Consider the following 12,769-nt stretch of genomic DNA (forward strand, 5'->3'; position numbering starts at 1 on the left):
AAATTTCAATAAAGACCAATTAATAAATTACCTTGCACTGCACAAAACCTATGGTGTTGAATACAGAACTGTATCTGAACAGTTCAAGTTTTATTCATTAACATGCATATTTTGTTAGAAGACACAGAAGCCCTGACCAATACTACCCTGAATCTCAGACATATTTCTCTATTTGTGGTAACACTGAACCTTTTACATACTCCTAGAGTTTTCCAAATGCCATATATATGGGGAAAAAACAAGGTTTAATGCAGATGGTTTCAAATGGAAAAAAGCAAACGTGACCTGATTCCTATGAAGAACTGGCTTACTGACATTCATTTTGGCACTGATCATGATATCAAAGGGAACAGTCCATATCATGATTTCTGTTTCACTGATAGTATAATTCCCAGAATGAATATTTTAGAACTAGCAGTAAATAACAATATAGAAAAAAATATTAATTTTTTTCAGGCTTATCTTAAAATATTCTGTCAAAGCCAACAAATCAACACTGTTAAAAAAAGTATGCAAACTATTGTACCTGAAGAATGTCAAACTATTTCTCTAAGCTTTCACAAATGTAGATAAATATACCAACACAAATATATATAGGATTATGTAAATTTGGGGCTTCCCTGGTGGCTCAGAGGGTAAAGGGTCTGCCCGCAATGCGGGAGACCCAGGTTCAATTCCTGGGTCGGGAAGATCCCCTGGAGAAGGAAATGGCACCCCACACCAGCACTCTTGCCTGGAAAATCCCATGGATGGAGAAGCCTGATAGGCTACAGTCCACGGGGTCTCAAAGAGTCGAACACGACTGAGCGACTTCACTTTCACGCATATTTTATTTTACCTACGTAAGTGAAAAACTTAAAGTTATTTATTTCTCATCTTATCCTATTTTTCTCCTTACCACCACAGTAGAATTGTCCCTGTAGAGAAAACTTTAATGTTATCAGAATCATAACATTATTTCCCCAATAAATTCTAGAAAAGAATTTAAGTCAACCAAATCTACTTGAATACAAAAGATCCCTCAACTGGTTTTTGATAAAATTTTTTGCACCTCTTCAGAGAAAGCTTTTTGTCCTTTCTCTGTTGGCAAAAAATTTTAATAGATTTCCCCAGACTTCTGCAGGTTAACATTATCAGTAAAAGTTGGAGACATCTAAAGCAATAGAAACATAATGTATTAAGGCTTTTACATGCCACAAAACTGTACAAAAAAAAAATCATATAATAAGTCATTTGTCTTTAACTCTCTGGGGATCTGAAGTACTTATATATGTCATTAAATTGTTACATTTAAGCTAATGCAAGTATTTTCAAAAATTAAATGTTTTAAAATATGTCAAATGGAGAGGGGGAAAAGATAGAGGGTAACATAAATAACAGAAATTAAGAAAAGGGGCCACCATATAAATGCTTACCTGTGGCATCAAACTCAATTGGCTGGCACCTACGGTGAGAAGACCAGTCACACTTAAGGACTTGCCCTCCTTCCACAATCCCAGGCTGGGTAGTGTTTGCTTTGGGCGCTCCCACCAGAAGAAACATCCTGCTAAAATACAAATGGGAAGACAAAGACTTTAAGTTACACAAAGCATAACCCATCACTTATGATTTAAGAAAAGCAATCATTCTCCTTATTTTATCCATAAATATTTTTTAAAAACCACTCACTGAGAGCATAATCCATCTTCCTTTCGGTGCTCTTTTACATACATACATTATTCAGTATGGTTTATTCAATCCACTAACACATTATAGGGCAACTTCAGGCTTATTGTCGCTGTTGTTGTTCAGCCACTAAGTCGTATCAGACTCTGCTGCGACGCCATGGACTGCAACACGCCAGGCCTCCCTGTCCCTCACCATCTCCCAGATCTTGCTCAAACGCATGTCCACTGAGTCGGTGTTGCCATACAACCATCTCATCCTCTATTGCCTCTTCCCCTCCTACCCTCTATCTTTCCCAGCAGCAGGGTCTTTTCCAATGAGTCGACTCTGCTTCAGGTGGCCAAAGGACTGGAGCTTCAGCTTCAGCATCAGTTCTTTGGCGCTCAGCCTTCTTCATGGTCCAGCGCTCACATCTGTACATGACTACTGGAAAAACCACAGCTTTGACTATAGGACCTTTGTCGGCAAAGTTATATCAACTAAAAATTTATGCCAGCCAAACTGTCACTTTAGATAGGTACAGTTTATCATGTCAATTATAACTCAATAAATTTGTTAAAAATATATGCTGGCTGAAGACAGGGACATTTTGTTTTAATTTGGGGGTTTTGGGGGTTTTTTTTAATGATTTACTTTAAACATTCTATATCCTGAATGTTCAAAAAAAATAAATGATTTCTAATGTATGGTAAATCTAAATATTATCATTTCTCCACTGGGAAAACTTATCTTGTCTTAAAACTACATACTTCAATTTTTTTTTATAGCGACTAACAAATTTCTCTTTTCACTGGATTAATCTAATCAACCTCTGGTCAAAGAACAAAACCACTATTCAATTTCCTAAAAGGGTAAGATTAGCAAAAGATAAAAATAATCAGGAATCAGATTTTTAAATAAAAGAGGTCTTTTCTTTAGCTGTTTTTCTATTCATTCAGAAAAAGATAGATTGAGTGTCTCCACTACTAAGGCACAGATCTGGGCACTAGAGAAACCAGGGTGAATAAAACCATCCTGATTCCTGCTCTCAGTGGAGCTTACATTCCCTCGGGGGAAAATCAAGAAACTAGCAAAGAAGATTAGTAGCTGTTACAAGTGCTAGGAAAGAAACCAACAATTGGCTGAGAGACATTATTTGGGTATGGGGAGAGGACACCTTTTTAGATAAAGGAAAGTTATCTCTAAGGAATGCAGGGGAGAGATTTTCTTCAGATAAAGGGATATCTAAGGAAGTTATCTTTACAGAACTAGGAGAAAAGACTTCTTGTAGGTAAAGTCACAAATGGATTTACCTCTAAGTACACTGAAGTGTACACGATTAGAAGGAAGTTGCCAAACAGTGTCTTGTGTATTGGGAGTAAGGGAGTGAGATGCAGAGGTTGAACAAGTCAGTCAGTCCTAAAAGAAATCAACCCTGAATATTCACTGGATGGACTGATGCTGAAGCTGAACCTCCAATACTTTGGCCACCTGATGAGTGGCTCTACTGAACAGCCAACTCAGTAGAAAAGACCCTGATGCTGGGAAAGACTGAAGGCAAAAAGAGAAGGGGGCGGCATAAGAAGAGATGGTTAGATAGCATGACCAACTCAATGGACATGAATTTGAGTAAACTCTAGGAGACAGTGGAGGACAGAGTACCCTGGAGTGCTGCAGTCCATGAGGTCACCAAGAGTCAGACACAACTTTGTGACTGAACAACAACAATGGAGAGGTGGAAGGGAACATCCCAGGCAGAGGTACAAAGACGCAAGGCAGGAAAGAGCTTACAAAGAGGAGCAGCTGAAGGAGAGCAAGCTGAGAACGGCACAAAACAAAACTAGGGTGCTCGTGAAGTGAAGGGTGCTTGGCCAAAACTAAATCACGCAGGGTCCTTCAGCCAGAGCAAAACTTTCGGATTTTCTCCTAAGGTCCAAGCTTCTGAATGTTTCTTTTTAAAGCAATAGAAAGACATAATCTAATAAAGAAAATGAAATTTGGTGCCTTAGGGGAAACAAATAAAGAGGGAGGGGGGCAAAAATGGAACAAGAAAAGTGAGAGACTTTCAGCAGCAGAGGGAGGAGGTGACAGTAACTGAGATTGGGAGCGTAGATGAAGAAAGAGACGGATGGGCAGATTTGGAAAATATCTGGAGTAGAATGAACCGGAAGAGCGCATGGCTTGACTAAGGTAGAAGAGAAGATGAGATGAAAGAATAATACCTCAGTTTTCTTCTGGAGCGCAGGAGTGGGAGAACCATACACTGTGCTGGAAAAGCAGAGAGAGCAGGGAAGCAAAAGGCAGACTGAGTATTTTCCAGGAAAACCAAGAATTCAGTTCCCAACATGTTAGCCTGCAACACCTGTGAGACACCTACTTGGTGATCTGTGGCTCTAAGGGGAGTTCTGTCTTAGAGATAACATGGTGAGAATGTGGAATGCAGAGTTTCGCACAGAGAGGAGGACCAAAGAGAGGAAGCAACAACATTTAGGAGGCAGAGAAAGAGGAAAGAGTAAAAGAGGCTGAGCAGGACAGAGTCAAGCACAGAAGGCCCTCAATAAATGCTACCACTGCTATCATTTCATCTCCTTATTAAACACGAAGCCATTTAAACATTCTTCCAGCAAAGAAAATACTCACAATTAAAAAAAAAAGAAAGAAAATACTCAGAATTCCTTTTCACTTTTTTGTGAAATTATGAACAAAACTACATCTTAAATATAGAATGCTCTGTTTTTTGTTTTTTTTTTTTGAGCTAAAAGATTTTTATTGTAAGGTTGTAAGGTAATCATGGCATCAAAGGAAAAGTGATAAAACTGATTTGGCGGAAGAACTGGAATGCTTTGATTTTAACTTTTATTTATCAATTTCATTTCTTCTGGATGGTATCTGCCAAATCCTATTTAGACCAGTCAAGAGCTGGCTGCATGAATTACTTGAATCTTGCTTTCAGATACTCATCTTAAAACTCCACACTCAAAAGACAAAATTCCCAACCAAGCCACACCCTGCTGAATAAAGTTTTATGCAGTCATATTTGGCATCAGTAGAACACCAATGCTGGCTCTTTGTCCTCATAGCCAGCTAAGTTTTCATTCAGCAAGGAAAAAAAAAAAAAAAGCTGAGTAAGAGAATCTTTAACCCCCATGAATAAGAGAGCAGCTCAGTTATCATCCTACCCTCCTTTACTACAGCAAAGCTGGTTAACAGTTAAATTACACACACACACATATATATGAAATCTGCCTTTCAACAGGTCAAAAATTTGGCTACAAAATTATAAAATTGCCCCTCCTCATCTGAATTAAATGATTCTTGAGTACAAGATAGGGAAAAAAAAAAAGTATTTCTGAGAAGTATACTTTTCAGATCTGTACCTAAAAAAGCATAGGATCATTCCTGCAGTAGCCCTAATAAGGGTAATACAAGTACAGGTGTGTGCTATGATTTTTGTGTTGTGGATAAAGGACAGGTTCCAAGACATCAGGACAGAAGAGCCGGTTCTCAGAATCTATCTAAAAACCTACAAGCAAACTCATTTCTGAACTGTCCTCACACAGCACACTACAGTATCTTTAATAATTTTTTGGCAAAGCACTTCTTCCCACCTTAAAAGAAACTGCTTCCATGAATGAAGGATACCCTCATTCATCTTTGTACTGCCACATAATAAGCACTTTAAAAAGCTTTTTAAATTGACAACTGAGTGGCAAGTAATTTGATAGTTACAAGTCTCAGTTTTAACAGCCATACATAAAAAGCCATCTCCACTATCACCAACCCCTGCAGAATGCAGAAATCATCCTCCAATAAACATCTGATTATTTAAGTTATCCTTATATAATTTCTTTCTGTAACATATCGCTTCTTAATCTTGGATTTCAGATACTTGAGGGCTGGGAAGTTGGTAGGGAAAACAGGCTTCAGCAAAGACAGAAAAAAGGGCACTATAGGAGAGTTCTGAATGGAAATTGCACTCACTCTTGGTAGCACAGAGCTCGAGTTCCTTGGAAAAGACCAGAAACAAGGCTGCTGCTTTTCATCAGACCATTTGCACATTATGGGCATGAAATGACAGTAATTAGATGTGCTAACCAGGGTGTTCATCAAGTTTTCCTAAGCATACCTTCATGTGCAGTCTTGCACATTGGTGAAATGCCACAGAAATGGTAGACTAATATGAAAGGAATGTGTGAGCATTCTCAGCTTCTAAGTGCTAGGTTAACGGGAGGACTGGGAGGGAAAAAAAGCTGAGAAATAAAGTTCTTTGTGCAAAGTGTCAACATGATATTTAAGTTACATATAAGAGTGTTAGAGAAAGTTTTAAAAGAGAAAAATGGAGAGATAAAAAGAGTAAGACTGCCTTAGACAAATGTTAAGTCCTAAAAGGGAGAGAAAAAAATTAAGCATTTGTAGAGAACAAAGAGTACAGCATGACAAAAGATACTATATGAGAAAATTAAGACTATAAGAGCAACACATATCACAGAGAGGAAAAGCCCGCTAGTGTTCTGGGAGGACAAGCTTATGTCATGTGTCTTTCTGCCCCAGTAACAAAAAACAGCCTGTTAATAAAACACCTTATAAATAATTAAATCATTTTTACTTAAGTTCATCTAGGAATATCTAATGAATGTCTACAACAGCTTAATTAAAGTAAAAGAAGTGACAGACCAGAAAAAAAAAAAAAAAAGTGTGATGTAAGCAGCACTGTCTAATGGGCAGTTTGGGACTAAAGGTTCTAATCACCATATAAATCATTCAAGAAAGTCACTATAAATCTCTCAGCATCAGTTTCCACTTCCATTGTATGGAAATAGTAATGCCCAGCACAATTACTTAAAAGCGCAATTTTCTGAATGCGTACAGATAAAAGCAAACTTAGAAAATGTGACCACTTCATAAAAATACAAGATGATGACATCAGAACTGAAAACAACTATTAATAAAATTATTCCCTAATAAAACAAGAAATAAAAAGTTAAAATCTCTTTTTAAAAGAGCTTTTTCTTTCCTCAATTTTCTCAAACGGTCATTAATTAACCCAAAGGCAAGCTCTCAGGAGAGAGGTAAAAAAGAAGGTAGAAAGTAGTTGGCTTGCAATATTTCCTGACAATGGTGGACAGTTGGGGAAGATACACAGAGTTAGTTGAGGCTGACAGAGATTTCTCTGATAAGCAGCAAAAATGTGAACTTGAGCAACTCAGTTTCACGTGCTTGCAATTTCCTGGCAAAATCCATCTCCCACCAGAAAGTTTGCCCCAAAACAGTATCAGAATCCCCATTTTCACTCAATGACTTATTTTCATTAAATGGCTTTAAAATTAAGGTTTACATATATGAGCAGGCTATTAATATCATGCCAAGAAATTCTAAAATACAAAGAGTAGAATGTGTGTTTGGGGGAAGCAGGTGAAGAAGAAAGAGGGAGGGCCAGCAGATAGGAAAGGAGGAGGGAGAAAGGGAGGGACAGGATGACGGAGAAGAGAGGAGGGAGCGCAGAAGAGGGGCAGGAAAAGGAAATTTTAAAAAGGGAAGGGAAGGAGGGAGGGAGGGGAAGAGGATGTGAGAGACAAGAGGATATGAGCAGACAAGCAGGAAGATGCCCTGTGGATGCACTTCTAACCCAAAGTGTACCTTAGGGGCAGTTGCTTCAGGGAATGGGACCTTGACCACCGAAGAGAGACAACCAGCCAACAATGCCAAGAACACTTTTCAAACTCTCCAAATGAACTAAGTTATTTGGCTGCTTTCAGCATCGACTTCTCCATGATAAAGCATGTTGAATATATTTTGGCTGACTCTGGCTGACCAGTGAGGTTTCACCAAAAATGATCATATACATATACAGAAAGAAATGTGTATAATAGTGTCTGAATGTTATTTCAGAGCTATAATTCCAGGCTCATTTGCTTTTCATTAAAAAAAAAAAAAAAAAGCAGTTACAGTCAACATTTATATGATGTAAAACAGATGCATTAACTATAAATTCTATGTATTTGCTCTTTTCCTTCATAATATCTATCCTATAAACCTTGGGCCTTCATCAGGAGAAATCAACATAGGACTTGCTTTCCAAATAAAAATGACAGAATCTGTGCATGTATATTATTTATGATAAGAAAAAAGAACCAATACAGCCGAGCCACACTACATTCAGTTCATGAAAATAACCTGTGTTATTTGGTAAAGGGCTGTGAAGTCGCTCAGTCGTGTCCGACTCCTAGCAACGCAATGGACTGCAGCCTACCAGGCTCCTTCGTCCATGGGATTTTCCAGGGAGGAGTACAGGAGTGGGGTGCGATTGCCTTCTCCAAAAAGATTGTGAAGATGGTTACAAAGATGAAGGGAGAAATAGGATGTAAGCTTTTAAATGTAGATGCAGACTGGGCCAGACTGAAAGGGGCCTTCATCCAGGTTAAGCAGTTTGGACTTCATCTCTGGTCATGAGAACACAGCAGAATACCAGGATCAAAAGATGCTTCAGAAAGAGAAAACTATTAGAAACACGTAAGAAGTTTTGCAGGTCTAAGAGCTAAATGATGAGCAAAAGGGTGATGACCTGAGTACCACTGACCACGCTTGTGACAGCTCGTCAAAGTACAAGTGGAAAGCAGGGACGGATGCAAGAAAAACTTCTAGGACCTTCTGCCTGGTGACTAATCACTGACTAATATTAGGGGTGTGCAGTAGGAGAGATAAAGAAAAATAGAAAATGAGAGGGAGGAATATGAAATGATTTCCAGAGCGACAGAGAGAAGGAAGGTACCATAATAGAAACAGGTGCAACTGGCATCACTTAGTGAAAAAGTTCCTTTTCTTTTTTGTCAAATTGAGGTAAGACAGTCTAGTCAAGGAGAAATGATCCAGAGACTGTTGAATATAAAGTTTGAGCTCTGCTTTGAGATAGAAGATGCAGACAGGGAAGCAGTATGGTTTTAAAAGCTCTCCAGGTGTTGCAAACAGGAAGTCAGGACTGAGAATCATTTTGCAGGACGGTCTGTGACCACGGCACACTCACCCAAACCTTGTCTTTGGGGTCACAGGACAAGAAGTAACTGTAAGGCTCCAATCATGTTTAATGAGGGGAAAAGCAAGCCTTATAATCTAGTGTTGCTCATTACAGCATTATTTCAAAATATATGTAAAATGAGAACTGTATAACATACCTTAAGAATAAGAAAACTGTTCATTTTCTTCTTAAAATTTGAACACAAAAATTAAATGGAATTTGAATTTCATTTGTTTTGCCTTTTGTTCCCATCATTTTACCCTACAGCATCCCACTCAAACTAAAGGCTGCAAATGCTTCTGGCCTCAGTTCCCTCATCTGTAACAATGAGTTTATCTGCTTCCCTTCTTCCCCTAGGGGTCTGTGGTGTAGAGCAAAATGAGAAATCACAGCAAAAGTGCTTTGTAAATTACAAACTAGGTCAACCAATGTAAAATACCATTATTATAACTAAGCCTAGGGTGTAATTTTTAACTCCTTTGATTACTCTTCATAGGAAAAACATGCCTTTGCTTCTTGGCCTGTGTACACTATCTACACTTTATGTAAGTTTGGCAAAACAGTCACCATAAATTAATGCATACAGGAAAAAAAAATAGGGAGTGCCAATGTTTTATTTTTTCATAATTACTTTTCCTTTTCTTCTAAATCATAGCTAATTTACAATGTTGTGTTAGTTTCTGCTGTACAGCAAAGTGATTCAGTTTTATATACATATGTGTGTGTAATCTATTCTTTTCCATTATAGCTTATTACAACTTATTACAAGACATTGACTATAGTTCCCTGTTCTATATAGTAAATCCTTGTTGCTTTATTTTATATATAGTAATTTGCATCTGCTAATCTCAAACTCCTAGTTTATCCCTCTCTCCTACAATCTTTCCCCTTTGGTAATCGTAAGTTTGTTTTCTATATTTTTCATAATTTTCAAATCACAATTTTTCTGACTTTTCACTTTAAACCTAAGACATTTCTGGAGCAATTTTACTGAAGTCACTTTAATATTTTTGCTTATTATGAACACTGATTCATTAGATTTCATTAGGGTATGGATATAATTTGGTAACAATTTTCTGTAACAAGAAAAATGAGACATAAAACAGTCCTTCAGCTGCCAAAGTTATTTAGACACCTTCAGAAACCAGAAGCAGCAGGAGGAGACCTCATTGCTTCCTCATTAATCCAGGCACTCTTCCTTCAGAAGAAAGGAATTTTTAATTAGCACTTTTTTTAACATGAATTTTATTTCCCTCTAGATGTTTATTATCATACCAAATGACAACAATAAATGCAGCTGTTGATACTGTAAATGGCATTCTCATGCATCTGGGATTCCAATGCTTGTTAAACTTTAAAAGTACCTTTCTACAAAATTAAGCACATTGTTGTTGTTTAGTCATTTCAGTCCTGTCTGACTCTTTGCAACCCCATGGACTGTAGCCACCAGGTTCCTCTGTCCATGGGATTGTCCAGGCAAGAATGCTGGAGTGGGTTGCCATTCCCTTCTCCAGGAGATCTTTCCAAGCCAGGGATGGAACCCCCATCTCCTGCACTGGCAGCGGATTCTTTACCACTGAGCCACCAGGGAAGCATAAGTTTGCATCAATCTTTTTTAAATCTGAAATGCTCAGAAGTAGACACCTTTGTTTATATATATTTTGGGTTTTTTTAATCTCAAAGATGATTTTATATTTTTTTAAGTTAGGCTATTTCTAGAGCTCACTAGTCTATTAGTAACAGAGTTTGTGAAGAAAGTTTCAAAATGTTATATGAAACCAAACCAACTTCAATTTTACCTTACATTAAAGGCCCAAGTGGGAGATCATGTAAACCCATGAGGTCACAGTGTATTCAACAACTACAATGGCTAGTCACAAAGTAGACATCCAGCCTCGCAACCAAAAAATAGGAAATATGTCATGCCAACAGTCAACATTACTTCATTTTCCATGGTAAAAACACTTAAAGTTTATCATTTTGTCACATATCTTTACACCACTATGCTCAGAGGGTTGCCACAGAGTTAAGAGCAGTATTTGCAAAACACTCCATCAACGTGAAAGCATTTAAATGCTAATTCTTGTTTCTGTAACTCTTGACAAAAGACAACATGCATTTTCAAAATTATTAGAATTATTAAGAGCACTCTGAGAGCAACTAAAATCCTCTGGAATATAAAGGCATACACTTAAAACTATCTGGAGACAAAAAGAAATTTAAATAACAAAAAAGGCTGAAAATATGATTACATCAAATGAGAAGGCAGTAAATGCTTCCTGAAGTTAACGATTATTTCTATCACTTTGGAAAATCTGTGCTCAGGTCTCATAAAAAGCAATGACGCTGGAGAAAGCAAAATTGAGTTCACTACAGAGATCGAGGTCTAGTTTTCACGAACTGCTTCCAACAGATTTACTGCTGCAAAGGTTGTCACTAAAATGAATGATAATCAACAACTCCCAGAAAGAACAAATCCTGATGAATATTATTAAGAGTCAAGGAAAAATACTTAATCATCGTCAAATTAGGTATGTAGGAATAGGAAAAAATGGTTCTAAAAAGCACTGACCATTAAAATTATCCTCCCTCCCCTTCCCAAAAAGCAATACTTTAAAATACAGAAAAAAAAAAAAAATGTTGCTACGATTTATAAGAGCTAAGAACAGTTCTCCCTGTTGGAAACAAGACTTAAACATCAAAAGACAGCCAGTGAACACTGATTAAATCAGTATTTCTAACGCTAACATAGGTGGTAGGTGGTGAGAATGATGTCAGCGTTTGGTGACGTGAGAGACAACTTTTAATCCAATAATGACAATAACTCTGTTCCAAATCCTGTGCAACGCGAAACGTTGGCAATTTGAAACATAACTGAAACGACCTGTAGTGAGTGAAAACTCAGCAAACACCCTTGTTCTTTCTGAACAATGACCCAAATAATGGATCACTATAAAAAGAACAGATGACACATCCAATTCATCTGTTCAGCCTCCAATGTGCACAGGTTTGACAGTCTCAGAGATAAGACACAATGAATCTCCTACAACAGAATGGTCATTTTAGTCATCAGAATGTCTGGAAAAGGAGCAGACGAGGAGGGACAGAATGAGACTGAGAGGCGTAAAGAATGAGGGAGGGCTTTGGGGAGAGCGAAAAACACGGGTGTTTAAGTAAGGCTGTGAAGCAAAAAAGACGACTACAGGAAAGGCTAACTCTAACTGGTATTGGAGAGAAAAAAGTTCGGAGATGAAACTGACCACATCCCGGGCGCCCGCAGAGGCTGCGCGGTGTTCCGCCGGACTAGCCTTTGTTGATTTCCCTCTTTCCCCTAATTTTAAGCACAGGTCTGCTTCAAAGCGCTCCCTATGAAGAAGGGAGCAGGGGGAACTGGGTGATGAGCAGTGCGGGGGTTCACCTCCCCCAAGTATTTCATCCACCCAGAATCTAACTCGCCCAGTGAGGGGGAGGGAAGGTTAGAAGGAACGGATAGACGCCGGGATCTTTTGCAGAGGTCGCTCCCTGTGGGAAATCACAGGGTGGGTGCGCTTGATGGCGGAGGGGACCAACTCCCCTTCCAAGTGTGGCCACTTACGAAGACGCGCTGGGCACGAAGAAGTCCACCGCGAAGCCGAAGTAACTTCCCTCTGGGCCGGAGTACTCCGCAGGACTCTCCACATCTAGATTGAAGGCGCCGCAAAGAGGCAGCAGGATTCCGGGGAGAAGGAGCAGGAGGCGGCGGGGGCGAAGGCGCAGTCGCCGCCGCGGCAGAGAAGCCATCGTTGAAGTGCGCTCGGGGCGCCGAGCCCGGAGCCGCGGCCACCCCGCCCGGAGCGCACGGAGCCCGCGGCCCGCCGCCTGCGCGCGCCGAAACTTGCCAGCTGCTCGCTTCCCCGCGAGTCCCGGACAGCGCTGGGGGAGGAAGGAGGGCCGAGCTGCGGAGCGGCCGCCCGGGAAGTGGGGCGCAGGGCGCGCGGGGCGGGGACAGCAGCGCGGGCGGCCCCCGCCTCTCTCCGGCTTGGCCGCTCAGCGTCGCGCCTCGGGCTCGGGACTGCCGGGACGGGCGCCGCACCCCCGACCCGGGTCCTGCCTCGGCCAGTGGGAGGAGGCAGA

At 39.8% G+C, this 12,769-nt stretch overlaps 1 protein-coding gene across 3 annotated transcripts in view; it reads right to left on the minus strand.

Annotated features, from left to right (window-relative positions):
- The window catches only part of ITGAV (integrin subunit alpha V), a 106,073-nt gene extending 93,637 nt beyond the window's left edge, over positions 1–12,436 (minus strand). For 2 of the 3 annotated variants that reach the window (XM_068968097.1, XM_068968095.1), the window contains exons 1-2: positions 12,252–12,436; positions 1,416–1,546 (exon numbers count right to left, since the gene is read on the minus strand). In XM_068968097.1, coding sequence (XP_068824198.1) covers positions 1,416–1,546; positions 12,252–12,436 — 316 coding nt within the window. The remainder of the gene's footprint in view (positions 1–1,415; positions 1,547–12,251) is intronic. The other variant, XM_068968096.1, reaches the window with a different exon arrangement.
- Between the last annotated feature and the right edge of the window lie 333 nt (positions 12,437–12,769).

The sequence above is a fragment of the Capricornis sumatraensis genome, chromosome 3 (assembly GCF_032405125.1).
Source record: "Capricornis sumatraensis isolate serow.1 chromosome 3, serow.2, whole genome shotgun sequence".
NCBI lineage: Eukaryota > Metazoa > Chordata > Mammalia > Artiodactyla > Bovidae > Capricornis > Capricornis sumatraensis.